The sequence below is a fragment of the Betta splendens genome, chromosome 16, assembly GCF_900634795.4.
Source record: "Betta splendens chromosome 16, fBetSpl5.4, whole genome shotgun sequence".
NCBI lineage: Eukaryota > Metazoa > Chordata > Actinopteri > Anabantiformes > Osphronemidae > Betta > Betta splendens.
Window position 1 is genome coordinate 10,661,197 of NC_040896.2, and position 15,793 is coordinate 10,676,989.

Below are 15,793 nucleotides of genomic sequence, written 5' to 3' on the forward strand. Positions count from 1 at the left end.
TGCCGTGTCCTCTTTATTACTGTTAACAATGAAAGTTTAGTCAGAGGCACAACTGGTCTGTACAGTATTGTTAAAACATTATTCTCTCTGACTTCAGGGAATCTCATAAATCATTGACATGGTTTAACATTTAAACAAATTTACATGCAAGAAAGATGAATTTAATGTGTAATGGTCGAGATACTTGACCTGATAGACTTTTCTCCTGTAGTGTCAATACTGGAAGCGAGGTTTGGCAGAGATGTGCATGAAAATCCTCTTTAGCAGACTTGCTGCCTGCTTTAAATGTCACTTGGTCTAAAGGGCATGAATGGTCATCACTTGTATGGTTTTCACATTCTCATATCTGTTAACTAGAGAAAGCTCCCCCACAGGGTGCCATTATAAAAAGGCTGCCTGGGAGCTGTTCATCGATGAGCCAGCACGGCTGCCCATCGGTGTCCAGACACTCTCCACTGTCTATTGCCTCCGCTTCCACAATAACCTCTTCTGTCTACTGTCTTTATGTATGGAATGCATTGGGTACGACTTGATCCTGGTGCTGTGATAACGAAGGACATTCGTTTGGTTAAAGCCTGATGATTACATTTCCATATGCAGCACTTTGCTGTTGAATAGCTGCTAAGAAATGATGTCATGATTAGTGCCTTTATTCAGGGCCACAGCGCCACCTAGAGATGCAGACGGGCAACAGACCCCCCCCCCCCCCCCCCGGGGGGGGGCATTCATTTGACCTAAAGAGTGATTTGTCAATGCAGCTTCCAGTTAAGCTCGGTTTACAAATTAATGTTGCTATCATCTATGAAGATGCGGTTGTGCATCTTGTTGCGGTTCAGTCGTTAAAGCTGCTGTAACATGGCTGTGTGTCGGACGTCCTGCAGAGGGTGCCAAAGCCTACAGAATATCCATCATGATCATGTCTGCTTCCCCCACAGGTATTAACTGAAGGCTCGGCCATGGATTTCAGGATCTGCCTGTAGCCATTAGTTATATTTTCAAGTTAATCTTTAAAGGCTAAAGTTTAAATGGAATTATTTGGTCTCAGTTATTTTCTGCTGCCTTCCTCCACTTTTTTTTTCTTCAGCTCCATCACTGCACCCATTCCAAAGCACTCCAGGGCTCGTCCAGAGCGACTGTTCAGGCTGAATCAACTGTAAAACACTCTCTCCATTTTCCATTTGTGTTGTTCGAGCTTCACTGGATGGCTTTTTTTCTCATTTTAGCCTCAAGGCAACAACTACAACCAAATGAGAGGCAGGTGAAAGAAGCGAAAGGCAGTTTTCATAAACACATATTTTGTGTCCACCGTGTGCAAGTGAGCTTAGTCTTGTGTTTGCAAGGTTCTGTGTTGAGTCCCTGGACAGTGATCCTGCTGTGTTTGCCAGCCTGTCGGGGGGGGCGGGGGTACTGTACACATGTGGCATGCGCCGCCTCACCCAGCTGAGCACATGGCTCCGTCTGCCTTTTCTGTGTCAATCATCATGAACAGTCGCCATCAATTATTCTGCACATCTCTCAGGAAATATTAATATCGCTGCGTTTCATTCACCCCTTTCTTCTTTCACTCATCCGCCATCTCCCTCCCTTTGTTGTCCCTCTGCCCCCCCACCCCCCAGCCCTTCCTTTTCATTTGGAGAGCAGCTGTTCCTGAACACCTGAACCCTTCCCGCTCTCCCTCCCCCTTCATGATCCCTCCTGTACTTCTACCCTGTAATTTGGAAAGAAAAACATGTCCTTGAGTAATGGAAAGAAATGTGAGGAATCCACTGTACAGTGTGTTCATTAGCTACTGTGGAGCACTGTGTGTGCGCTCTTGTGTGGGCTTTTTGCATTCGCATTCTGTGACCGTGTGTGTACTTTTTTTTTTTAAAAAAAACAGCCACTCTGTCAATTTGTGCACCGATTTGTTGCTGTGTGCAGTGCAATTATCAGCAGACTTGCTATAGCAATTAAGGTTGCAGAACAATTACCACTTTAACAAATGCACATTCGTGTGTGTGTGTGGGGGGGGGGTTTGTTGCACCTTCTCGCTCTCTCGATTCTCTGGCAGCTTGGCTTGATCACGCTGAGAATGGATGCAGACCTGTCTCTCACCACCTCAGGGCTGGAAGCAGCAGATAACTACCAATGTCTCCACAGCGCAAGTCTTTCTAAAATAGAACCACTATCAGGAGGCCTGCTACACGTTGTCAACCCACATGCCCTGTGGCATGTTTTCTGCACGAGACGAGACATACCTCCGTAAGGTTTCCCAGCATTCCCAGTCTCTGGCACATGGGCTCAGTGTTTTTTTTTTGGAGGGGATTTCATAGAATAATCCTGCTTTTCCACATCAAAACCACAATGACGGTGTGTAAATGTTTAAAAATCCTTTGTTTCGCTCAGGCTGCCAAAGATGATAAAAAGTAATGAAAGTAAATCTTGTAGTTTTGTTGCTGCGAATCTTTTCCGTAATGAAACAAGCTGTGATAACATCTTGTCATAAGTTACTGGCCAAACCGGCACTGCAGACAATGTGGAGCATGCATGCGGTGTGTTGATGCAGCGCGGTGAAGGTCAGAGCGACTCTGCGTGAGCGTGTTTATAGAAATTAGTCCGAGGCCAAAAGGTGGCGGTAGTTTGAGTAGCGAGCTGCGCCCGGCACGCACGTCTGCTAGTGAGAAGCTCCTCAGCTATTCCTCCTACCGCGGCGCTCACCATTATCTGCCCCGATGGCTGTGGCAAAGCTGAGGGATGCTTTTTTTTTTTTTTACGGAAAAAGAATAAGTCTGACCTTTTGACCTCCTGCATAGTTATTAGAGCTTTATATACATCTGTCGTGTGTGTGTGCGTGTGCAGCCAGCTCTAATCCCTGACTGTGTGTTTGGCCTGATAGCAGGTGGTATAAACATGCAGCCCGCCTGGCACCACAGGACACTGTAGCTCTGCCCCACAGCAGGTGTGTATATGAGTGTGTGTCTGTAGGCGAAACACTAATCATGTGTCACCGACTTTGGGGTCTGTGCGAGCTTTGTGTGTGTGCGTTTTCAGCGCTTGCGAGCCTGAATCCCCTCCACCTGTCACAGAGGGTGGGGTGCGGAGCAGAGGGAGGATGATGGGGGCACAGAACAGATGCCGTCTACAAAGCCAGCAGCCGAAGCGACGGAACTGTACAGGCCGTGCACGCGCAGCCGAGACTGTGTGTGTGTGTGTGTGTGTGTGTGTGTGTGTGTGTGTGTGTGTGTGTGTGTGTGTGTGCGCATTCAGATTCAGGCTTTCAAGTCCCACTTTGATGCTGTGTCCTGCTCTTTCTTCAGCTCGGCGCACACAGAGGGAGCACGGCCAGACGCTGGTGTGACACCGATCGGCTGTGGAGCGCTGACGGTGACCGGCTGAGTGCGAGAGTCCGCTTCTCACTGCGTCATCGCTCCCCCGTCTCTCCCGCGCTCCTCTCCCCCGTGCGCCTGTGGGGCAGAGAGGGGAAAATCTCCAAAGAGATCCCCAGCAGAGGTGTCAGAGAGCGGCCGAGCTCCTACCAGCTTCCCACAGTTTCTATCTGAAAACGCAGACTTTTCATCAGCCTCGGCTCTGACAGGTCTATTTCTCCTGCTGCGCTGTAGAAATAATGTTGAGGTTTAGTTGATGCACCAAATGTCAGTTGAAGTCTTGTGTGTAACGGGTTGGGCTGACGTGGCCCCATGTGGCCGTGTGTCAGGTCTGGGGCAGTGACAGGCTGATGTTGAACTGATGCAACCCCCCAAGCTGTGCCAAATTATTCTTGTATAACAGAATCCTAGGAAATGTCCACATTGGATAACAAACGTCCATCTAGTCACAGACATCACGTCTCTTCTCTGTAGCGTAGCCCGATTTCAGGATGACATTGCTCAGATAGAACCTCACCTTTATTGCTTCCTGTTTCCTCCTCCTCCTATTTAAACAGGCCACGACTCACGTCGTCCCTGATCTTTTCCCATTGTTGCCCATGGTCTGCCTCATCCGACTATTTCCCTTCCTCTTATTTCTCTTTATCCCTCATCCCTGCCCCCATTACCAGCCTATTACTCCTTCCCCTCAGCCACACAAAGCCTTATCGGGGCTTAAAACACTCAGCCTCTTGCATTGCTATTGTGTCATGCTTTGCTGCTCCTAAAAAGGTTCGGTGCGCTCCACAAATCTCCAAGCAAAACATGGAGCTCAAGTAAAAAGTGAGCAGTTCGGGATTTAATTGATGTCATGGTGAACGCTTTAAAGGATGATGCAGTCCTGATGCTGTTCATATAATATTCTCCTGACCGACCGCAGTCGTTTGTTGAGGTCTGCGTTCTTGATAGTTCCAGGCAGTGAGCTCACACCTTCAGCACTGTAGTTATTGTGTGTGTGTGTGTCCGTGTACACACGTACGCTGCAGGGTTGCAGGGGTGAGCGAACTCATTTCAGGCTGCTATTGTAAACCATACGCTGACCCACAGCCACCGTCTCCTGGAAGTAAATGCCCTTATTTTCTCCCGTGCTCCTCGCTGTCTCACAGCTTCTTCTGTGGTTTTGTCCGTGTTCGTCCTCTCGCCTTATTTTCCCTCTCTCTGGTTCCTAACCCGCTCTGCCACCGCTGTGTCTTTCCTCGCTGCCTGCGTGTCGCCTCGTCTCCCTCTCACTTCTATAAACGCTTATATACCTTTTTATATAAAAACTCAGCGGCCTTGGACTCGAACAACCTCCAGTTTGTCAATGGGCTTTTTCGCTCCCTGGAGATGGAGGCGGTGGATGAACCAGCCTGTCTCTCACTGTCAGTGGGCTGCTCTCCTCCTTGTGCGTATGTGTGTCACTGTCGGAGCGGACAAGGAAACAGTGTGTGTGAGAAAATTTCAAGCGTGGCAAAAAAAACGACAGAAAGAAGAGGTTGTGTTAGTGGAAATCTCATTATGTGCTGAGCTGCTTTCAAAGCTTCCTCTTCAGCGTTTACAGTTATCTGTCACAGCATCTCCTGAGAATCCCACTGCATGTTTTTTTTTTTTTGTTTTTTTTTACCCAAATGTAACAAGTATGTTTTTATTGCACATATAAAACCAAAACAGACTTTTCACTCTTTTTAAACAATACAGCCAAACCTTTTTTAATGATTGAGCCTCTTTGATGGGTGCAATTTGAAGCCTGGTGCTAAAAGCCGCATGTGACCACTGACGGACACAGAAATCGTACAGTTCTTCCAAAGCCAGGTGCAGCACGGTGACCGAAGGCCTTATTTCCTGGCTGGGTACAGTACTAGGTTAACAGTATGCATTGGGCTGGAGGCCTGGTGAACATGGACGGGCAGCGAAGCACAGGGTCACACTTCTCTAGGTCGTCGCAGGGAAATCATCGTCCTGGTTTCCGTCTGTCCCATTTCCTCTCCTCGTAATTTATTTCCTATTATGCCTCTTCGCTCCCGTCTCCATCCCGTTGTTCCAGCTGAGGTCAGTAGCCGTCACTCCGCTCCGCTGCAGCATCGGGACACTGGAATCTCATGAATAGCAATGGGCCGACGCGGCGCGGCCGCTGACATTTGGAGTGTGTGTAGTAAAGTTTATATCAGATTATAATACACAGCGGCCTCATTCAGCGTTTCCTCCAATGCCGCTCACTTTCCTGAAGACCAACCGTTATCATGTGGTTTATCAGAGACGCCGTGTCTTCCAGCTTTTGTGTAGCACAGTGCAAAATGTTACACACACTGTTAATGGCGTCTTCTGCCGCTGGTCACGAGAAGTTCAAGGTCTGACCGTCAAACAGGACGGCGCGAGTTTGTTCACATGAATCTTGTCTGGGCCATTAGATGGGGAGGGGGGGGGGCACCTTTTGTCTGAGAACACTCAGGGTCTTTCACATAGTTCTGATCCAGTCATACAAGCCTGCAGTCACTTCCCAGCACTTTGTTCTGTCTTTCTTTGCCCAGAGTTGCTTCGCTGACCTTTCTTTCGCTCCTCGTCTCTTCTCACTGTCTCGTGCTTCGCCTCCTGCGCCGAGCGGCCGCGTCCCGTTTTTGTTGCCTCTCCGCTCAGCTGGTGGGCCGGCCAAGAGGCAGTGCCTGTAAGCCGCTCTTTCTTTCCTGCCATTTCCATTTCAATCCCCGCTTCACAGCTGGAACCGGGCCGCTCCACATGCAGATGAGCACGGGTCGACGACGTCTTAAAGACGAACGTTCAAACGAGAGATGGACAAAGTGAGAGGGAAAAAAGAGAGAGAGAGAGAGAGAGACGCCAAAGGTAGAAGAATGACGTTTATGTGGTGAAGCAAAACAGCAGATGCTGACGGGGAAATGGCTCCATGCGGCTTCATTGTGGTTCACCTTCACACTATTGCACAGAGAATGAAATGTGGTTTCGTGGGACACGGCGTCTTCCACGCAAGAACAACAGCAGAAGAAGAAAATGCAGTCTGTCGCTCAACTGACAGTTACACTAATGTCTTAGTCTCGGCTGAGAACAAAGAGTGTGTTCTTTTTGTTGAACTTAACTTAGATTCAGCCCAATGGAGTCTGCGAACATGGATGTCCTGAAATTAGTAAAGCAGAGTTTATTGATAGAAGCTTCTGCCGTGCCTGAACTCTTCAATGTGACCTTGTATGAGTTTAGCTCATTATCCCTGGCTTTCTAGTAATTAAATGTTCTTTGAAGCCGGGAGCCTTTAGCCCATATTTGAACCAGTCACACTGTTTTCAGTTTCCCTTCCGGCTCACGTGCCTCATGACTCGTGCTGTTATGGTCAGTGACTCGGACCTGTGTCACCGGGCCTCGCGTCCCGACCGTGATGACGAAGGGCCTCGAGGTCATCCGTGGGTGTGTGACTCTGTAGCGATGACATCACAGCTCTGTTCAGAGGACGGAGCCGGCACAGCGAGTCACCGTAGTACTGTAGATGTCTCTGCTCATTCAGGATTTAAAAACGCCCACGTTAATTGATGTTATTGTTGTGGGACGTGGCCTCTAATGCACTTGTGCTGCAGAGCCCGATGCTCAGGTTGCAGTCGAATGCCATTTATTGCAAAACCCATCTGCCGCAAATTGATTACAATAACAGATATTGATTCGAATGGTCGAGCAGAGCAGCAGAAGTAATTCAGTCATGAGGGAGAAATGAAGCGTGACACAATAGGCTGCCTACTTAATCTGGCTGTTTAAACTTTAATGCCACGCTCATTGTCCTCTCCAAAAGGACGACATGTTCCAGGTGTCCCTTTATCTCCGACCGTTATCTCTAATAATGACTTCGGCGCTCCTCGTCCCCCTGTGCCGCCGCGGTGCGATGAGCAGCCCTGAATCTGAGCCCAGCGGCCGAGACGAGCTGCTTGACCAGTCAGAGACGCACTGACATGCTGTTATTGACGGACGCCTTCCCGTTGCACCGCTGTGCCTTCTCCTTTTCTCCGAGTCGATTCGCTGCTCTCTGAAAGGCATCCGTCTCTTCCTCCCTTCTCGCGTTCCCTTTTGATTTTCGGATAAACTCACTTTCTCCCCCTCTTAAAATCTTTAAACAACCTGCATCTCCCCTTGTTCCTGCTCCTGCTTTCATGCTAATTGACTCTCCACACCTCTGACAGCCACCCACTGCTGTCTTTATTCCCAGTCTATCTCATTTTTGACCCCCCTCCATCTTTCCCCCCACTCTCCCTCCTAATGCCCTCCTGGGGAGTCTCATTGAAAGCAACACTTGGCCGTGGCGCGTGAGCGTGTGTCATGGTTCCTCAGCCTGTCATTGTGGCTCTAATGCCATAATTACCCCCCCCCCTTTAAGGGTGAGAGGTTGTTCCAATGGAGAGAGAGGGGCAGAATAGGGCTGGTGTGACTGTGGATCAGTTTGTTGGTCAGTAGATTGATTAAGTCGGTTGCTAAAAGCCCGTCCAGGTCAGAGATGTGACGGTTCGGACCGGGTGGGCGTCTCACCGATGCCGCTGTGGGTCGCACCGCGTCGACCGCCAGGGTGTAAACGCACCGATAAGGAGCTCACCCATGTAACCGGCACCGTTTAGGCTTGACAGAGGTGGTAATGCGCTCGAATTTTTCTGGGAGCCCCCGCGGCGGACGAACGCGGAGAAACTGCAATTGCCTGCACTCACTTCATTCAGTGGCGAATGATGATTAATATTCTATAAAATGGTTTATGTATTCGCATTCAAAGCCCGAGGGTTCGACGCCAACGTGGAGCTGGTGCCGGCACGATGAGCTCCACGCAGCCCAGCAGGCACGGAGCATTGAGTGTGTGTGTGTGTGTGTGTGTGTGTGTGTGTGTGTTAGTAAGCAACACAAAGTGCAGCACAGACGCTGGAGACTTTGAAGGCGAAGGGATGATTCCTAATTAATATTCCTCTGAAAACCCCATTTACATGCATTAAAGGAGAGGAAGATGTCTGTAGGAAGCCAGCTGCAGTTCAACAGTATGAAACAGTTGGCTGCATCAAAAGGGCAACAGTGGAAAATGGATTAATTTAGATTTTCAGAGGAAAGTCATAATTATATGGTTTTGCGGATGAAACTCATTAAGATGCTCTGACTGGCTTTTTCAAAGTGATGTGTTTCAATTTGAGAATTTCTACCAGGATTGAACAGGGTAAATATACAATATGCATTAGAAAATACTAACGGGTAATTAGGTAATAAGGTCAGGTTTCATTTCTGATTCTAATGTAATGCATGAAATTAAATAAACTGCAGAGTATTTAGGACTTAAGTGATGCCTAGTATCAACTGCTAATGATGTTTATTGCAGATATTGATATTTTTCTCTTTGCCTTTAAACTCTTGTGGTTTTCCAACAAATACAAAATGTTCATAGAAAAGGCAGAGCTGAGGACCGTCAGCAGGTTTGACCAGAGCAAATTGTCAAATACGTCATTTGTGCTGTGCTAAAAATGATACTCAGAAAAGACTGTGTGAAATGGAATTAGAGAGTGACTGGAGGGGACGTTGTTTTCTCTATTATATTATAGTGTTTTCATACGGGAGCTTACAGCTGGGAATCCGAGTGCATGCCCATATGCCAGCGCATCACAATGGCTTTTGTTGAGTCCTCATTTTGTGTTCAGTCGCTCTAGGATTGGATTATGAGCTCTGCGCGCTGTCGAGCTGTGCCGTGTGTTGTGTGTGTGTTGTTCCGTGTGTTGTGCCTATGGCCCGGCGGGCTCTGAACGCTGATCTGGGTAGACGACTGGGAGCTGTGACCCGCTTCCCGTCCGCCCGGGCCCCGATGACGCAGCGACTGCTCCGTAGCGGCCGCGCGGCCCTTCCGGCTGCTCAGCGCCGCTTCCCGTGGCTCAGACCCTGTCCACAGTGGACGTGACGGACCCCCCCCTCCCACAGTGTGGGGGTGGGGGAGCATGACAGCAAGCAGCCCATTTAAAACCAACATACATCTAGTTCTGTTAGCACCAGTAGCACAGACGCTGGTTCATCACTGCCCAAATCCTGTCCACCTCATATTTACTGCAGCAGAGACTCGACAATAGCTGTTTGCCAACGGGAGAAGAGGAGGAGACAGAATGAGGGCTGGAGGCGAGAGCAACGAGGGGAAATAGAGATATATGGCGAGATTAGAGTGGGCAGAGATGAAGGGCGCAAACAGAAAGAGACTAAGAGGGAGAAATAAAGGGACTGATCAAAGAGTCATGGAGTGAAGGATGAAGCTTCATCTTTCATTCATTCTCCCCCTGCAACGCTGAGCGCAGACATGAGAACTCACACCAGATTACAGCTACCTTCACTTTCTATCTCTCCCCCTCCCCTTTCTCTCGCCCCGTACTCTGCTATTAATCCCCGGGGCGATATGTTACGCATCCTCTGACTTTGGAATTAAAGTTCTCCCCTCCTCCTCCACCTCTAATCTGTTCTCTTCATTATTCTTTCATTACACATCTCTGTTCTCTTTGTAGTGCCGCCGTGTCCCTGTTTCTCCTGATCCCCCTCACTTTTGGCTGACGTGCCAAGTATTCTTCCTGTCAGGTAGCCTAATTTCTGACACGGGGTGAGGTGAACCACATAAAACAATGGTGTATGAAATTGGCTGTCTGCTTTGTGTTTTGCAAAGCGTGACAATTTGCCTACAAGAACCTTCACTGGGTGTCGTGTGGCAACATTAATACGTGAAAACCGCTGACAGGTCTGTTCTAGCAAACAGGGATTTGCATATTGGCCTGGTCTTAATGATGGAGGTGATTGACAGCTGCGGAAGGTGACGCCACCTGTTGTCAAACTAGGATTTTTTTTTGGATACTGTGACACGGTTTGATTGGAGTCAGAAACAGCAGCGTTTGCTTTTAGATGCTTAGTGTGGAATTCGGATTAAAGCACCAGGGTTCAGCCCCACGTGTGGTTTGTGGTGCAGGAGCAGGGTTTTGTTGCGTCCCCCTGGGCGTTTGTGGTGACGGAGCTGTGGGAACGCTGACCGCCGCTGCAGGATGTGTGCGTTTTCTGCTCAGGTGCAGCCTCTGTGTTTGAATCACTTCTATGTTGCTGGAGATTGATGTCGTCCTGCGCGGAGATCTTAACGATTCCCAGCGCTTGTGGAGAGCCTGCAGTGGGATCTGTGGGACCCCCGGTGTCATGTTAATGGAGTGTGGAGCAGGGCTGTGCAGCCGTGTGGAGCTATGCTGGGCATGTCCTGGAAGAAGACTCTGGACCAGGACTACATGCCGGGATTACATGCCGCCAGGCTGGGCGGCCTATCGCAGCACCGGGGGTGGGGGGGGGGGGGGGGGGGGGGGTGAACGCACATGAGCCGGGAAAAAGGGACGGAGCCGTCAGCTCAGGTCAAGGTGAAGCGTCACAGCAGAGCTCAGGGACGAAGGCTGGATTCGACGCCAGCAGCTTCATAAAGAAAGCGTCTTGTTCGTGTTACTTGGCAGTTTGTGTAATCATTGTCATCATAATGCGTAATGGGCACCATGGTATGATGAGAGTGATTACCGTTGCTTACACAAAAATGGAGCTTACACTTAAATATATATAATTTAATGCCAATTATGGGGACGTGGCTCTGCAATGACAGCGTTTGGACGGTGTTGTACACTTTGGGGGGATTACGTCCACGGAACACAACACGCTGTGTGATGGAGGACGACACCCCGTCATCTGCTGCTCCACCACTTTACAAATTGGAGCAGGCTCCTCATGGTTCCGTGCCACGTTTGGATGTCATTGTTCTTTTTTTTGTTTTCTTAATTCTTCATTTCCTGTTGTCTGCACTTCCTTACCTTGTTTCTCCTTCACCCCTCGTTTCATTCACTGTCCAGGTCCGCATCCTCATCCATCCTCCCTCGTTCTCTCCCCGCCTCTCCTCCGACTCCATTAGGTAATGAGCCAATACAGTAAATCACCTCCCCGGTTACTGTATATATGACTAAAGGCCTTACGTAAGCGCACCCTGTGCCGCTACATCAGCAATGCGGCATGATATGGTCTTATGTAAGGCAGCGCGAGGGTGACGCCATGCTAAGTCCTTCGCCACAGGACACAGGACTTGGTTAGTGGATCTGATGTCTGTGCAGCATGAAGAGATGATTATAACTGGGTCGATAGGGACGAGTGGCTGTATTGATGTTAGTCAGCGGGGGAGCTCTCCTCCTTCCTGCTGTCATAGGCAGGAATGGAAAAGGTGTGAGGGTAAACTAGACGGGAGCCTGTGCAAACGTCCACCAGTGGCTCCTTCATGCACTCACCAGCTGTGTGTGTGTGTGTGTGTGTGTGTGTGTGTGTGTGTGTGTGTGTGTGTGTGTGTGTGTGTGTGTGTGTGTGTGTGTGTGTGTGTGTGTGTGTGTGTGTGTGTGTGTGTGTGTGTGTGTGTGTGTGTGTGTGTTCCGAGCGGCTCAGCTATCAGCCCCCGTCCACAGGGGCCACTGTCCCATATGCTGCAGCCGAGCAGGTCGCACGTATCGCTTCCCGTCGAGCGAGGCTGACAAAATATCAACCGGCTGTTTTTTGGGGCCGACAATGTCTGGAATGCGCGTCTTCGAGCGCAACTGCTCGGCAGAGGACTATTGTTGAGTCCAGGGTGCGTCGCGCCGTCTCCTGCGGGCAGAAGCTGCGAGCGCATAGATGTGCGTTTGTGCCATTCATCCATCTCACAGGCGACTGACGTTTGCTAATGCTTTCCAGCTCTCCGCTTCTTGGATCTGGTCTAAATCAGCCTCGCAGGTCACACAATACCCACCCTAATCACGTCTACTGCTATTATAGCATTGTAAATAAGCTACTTATCCCCCGTAATAACTACATATCAGTACTGTAAATACCCAAACAGACCGTGGAGGGATTACGTGTCTAGGAATGAATGGCATGTCTGTCGGTGACTGACATCTTTACCCACTCCCATGAAACGGCCTCAGGTGGCTCTGAGACGGACGACCAGTGGAAGAGGCTTTAACCTGAGCAACGGTGTTTGTCCGGGATTCAGGCTAACTAGCTTTTGGGTCGGATCAGGACCCCTGAAGAATCATTAGCGAGCTGCCAGATTTATTTACTGGCTCTCAGCTGTAGTGGGAGCAAATAAGTCTTCCCCTGCTGCCCCGTGTGTTAGTGCTCGGCTCCTGATGTTGTTCAGTAAAATTAATACATAGGTTGTTAGCGTAATTAAAAAGGTTTATAATAATATAAATGCTACCTGGGACAGAATGGTGCATTAACTATAGTGTATTCTATATATTATTATAGTGTAATCTTGGCTTCATATACGGATCTGGAGTCTGCTGCTCTCAAATGTGCTCATCGCCCTGATACAACTTTGTTTTATTCAGAGAGCGTGCGTGTGTGTTTTGCTGCTGCAGTGAGTCAGAGCCTCATGATAAAATCACTTTTAAGTTTCTTTAAAGAAATCCTGCGGGCCCCAGTAGACCTACTCCACGATTAGTCAAGCTGGTCTTTTCACTGCAAGTGGGGAGGAGAGAGAGGGAGGGAGAGAGAGAGGGGGAGGAGGGGGTGTAGGCTATTGGCAGCGGGGAGGGGGGGGTCACCTTTTGTGCAAATATATCAACCAAGAAGACTGCCAGCAGCATCACATTTCTGTGGATGTGTGTGCGTATGCGTGCGCGCGCGTCAGGGAGAGAGGCACTCCTTTTGCAGAGCGAGAGAGAGAGAGAGAGAGAGAGAGAGCGGGGTAGAGATTAGGAGCAGTGAGAGAAGTAGAAGACGCCTGGCTGCCAGGTCTCAACACTTACAAACCTCCCAAAACAAAGTGAATACTTCTCCTTGAGAAAAGTTCGAAGCGCGGCCATGGACGGGAAGGCTTTCGGACGCACGTCGCTTTTGTGCACCTTGCTTCTCGGGGCGTTGCGGGGTAAGTGTGTTTGACTCCTTCCGCTACGTTTCGATGAGTGCCCGCTGCGTTAGTCGCGCTCACGGGACCGCGTCGCGTTCTCGAGTTCGCCGCTACAGGTTTTTACTTTGCCTTTTCACGGACTCACAACTTCCAGGCTGCGACCCTCGCGTTACACGCCGACGTCGCCCCGTTAACTTGCCCTTGGTGGCGCTACGTGGGGTTTTCTCTCCATCAGAAACCTGGTACCGGTTGCGCGTTGCGAGTCCAAACGCGGCGGCAGGTGGAAAAGTAGTGTTTTCGCGACATCTGCGCGCGCCCGTTTCAACAGGAGCTTAACGGGTGGAGGTGAAGCGCGTGGGCCGACAGGTAGCGCTCCCCACTGTGGACGGGGGTTTTTGGGGTGAACGGTCACCGAAGGCCACTCGCGCCTTGCTAGAGGGCACTGCACGCGCAGCACCGCAACAACCCGCCGCTCAGCCCCGCGCACCGGTACCGACCCAAAGCAGCCCTTCTCTGTGCTGCGGCCAGAACAAAAGCCCGAACTGCCACAATGAAACGCAGTGTGCTGTGAAGTATCACTTTTACTTATTTGAGTTATTATTAGTGGGTCGGCTTTATTGTAGATTCACTGCGGTGGCGCTTTGATGTCCGGTCCGCGGGACCCACGCTCCTCCGTTGGCTGTGCGCCGCAACCACAGGTCGATAGGTACCGCCGGACGGACGGAGTTCGTTAGATGCACTTTGACGTGGCCTTGAATGATTTTTTGTCAAGTGCGCAGGTTATTAATCAAAGTGAGGAAACTCGCACTCTACAAGTTTAATATGAACTTGAGGCTTTGACGCCTCGGTTCTCAGTCCACTGGACACTGAGCGGATGAGATCATGATCTGCTTTTATTTTTACCTCAGTGACGTTAACGTTCGTTTCATTGTTGCTGTCTCGCGGTCAAACACACTTCGTGCAGAGTTCTTTCTGATTCTGGGCATGTGCAGTTGTGCTCTGCTGGATTTGAGCAGGACGAGCTGCAGGGCGGGGCCGAGATGCTGGCGACCCCCACCTGTCCTGTCCCGGTTGCATCGTAGCAGGTCTGACCCACTTTGTTGCTATTGGATCTGAGTTCACCTGGTTGTTTTTTTTTTCCAGAACTTTACAGCCGCCTCTGGCCTCGCGGAGCTTTGCTGCCTTGCCTCCCTTCACGGAGCCTTTTAACAAGCGCCTGCCTTAAAAGTGCCCTGTAACTGATAGACGCACGCCGGATCACAGATCTGGGTACAGCTGTACTGCACTGATTCAAGGCTCTGCCTCCAGGTGCTGAGCTCCCTCCCCGCGCTGAAGTCGGTTGGTTTCCTCAGAGAAAAACTTTTCCGAAAAGTCCTTTTCTGCAGCCGTTCCTGCTTTCTCCCCCTCGCTGTGTCTCTCGAGCATATTTCTGTCTAAAAATAGTAGCTCTTGTTAGCTCTCAGTGGGATTCTGTCACACAGACCCACATTCTCACAATAACTGGTCACACGCGCGCAACTTCCCGTTCTATTAGTGTCAAGCGTAAAGGTGCAGGAAATAGAACCAGCGTGACCCCCACATGCGCGTTCTCGCCTGCATGCGTCTGCGTCTGCGCATGCGTGTTGTTTGTATGCATGCATGCATGCAGTTATGACATGCACGCATGTTGTGATGGCAACCGGAGGGGCTCCCGGCAGCTCGGCATGCCGGTGCCCAGGGTTGTGCTGGCCTTTTGACCCGCCCACTCAGACATGTTGGTAAAAGGCTCCGGTTCTAGACGCCTGAGCGTGCATTAGCTTTTCCATCACAGCCCAAGAGTCAACAATGAATCAGCGAACTGACGCTGGGCGTTTTAATAATGCACGTTGCAGCGTCTCAAATCAGAAAGTCGATGAAGGAAATTTATCCTAACTTTTAAATGCATTCTGTTGGTGGGGTTGTTTACCGAAGCAATAACTCCACTCGCTCAGACCGACCGCGGCTACAGAATCGAATGCTTGGAGGAGTTTGAGACAAACTGTGGAAACTCCAAAAGTGATCAGGAGCAGGTGGAAAGAATCGCCGTGACAAGCATCACCTGAGTTCAAGGTGTTAGCCGCTAATATGCAGCGTCGGCCCCTTTGTCCGCCGCCGCGTTAACCCCCACAGTCATTTCCTCACTTTTAATTTCTGTCCCTCCTGCCGGCGCGGAATCCAAAGTGCACCCCCTGCAGCTATGTGCAATTATTATGGTATTAGGCCAGAAAAAGAGCCGTTTAGCCAGGAGGAGATAAAAGCCAGGGGACCTCTGCTACAGCTGCCCCGCAGCATTTGGATTTAGTGCTTGTTTTACGTCTTCTTCTGCAGAAACACTAAAAAACTGCAGATGTGGACGCGCGCATGTAAAGCTGTGGCTGCGGTGAATGACAGATTGATGGAGGCATCTTCCTGAAGGCAAGTCTACGTTTGCCCCTCTGTCATTCAGGCCCGTAGGGGAGTGGGCTCGTGATTACTGGTTCTGGCCGTGCGTTGGTGTAGGTGTGTGTGACAGTAA

General features: G+C 50.0%; 1 protein-coding gene across 2 annotated transcripts in view; it reads left to right on the forward strand.

Annotated features, from left to right (window-relative positions):
* Positions 1 to 13,013: 13,013 nt before the first annotated feature.
* bcam (basal cell adhesion molecule (Lutheran blood group)) overlaps positions 13,014 to 15,793 on the forward strand; it is a 36,935-nt gene continuing 34,155 nt past the window's right edge. Inside the window, exon 1 of one of the 2 annotated variants that reach the window (XM_029129148.3) lies at positions 13,014 to 13,278. In XM_029129148.3, coding sequence (XP_028984981.1) covers positions 13,215 to 13,278 — 64 coding nt within the window. In that variant the 5' untranslated portion in view covers positions 13,014 to 13,214. The remainder of the gene's footprint in view (positions 13,279 to 15,793) is intronic. The other variant, XM_029129149.3, reaches the window with a different exon arrangement.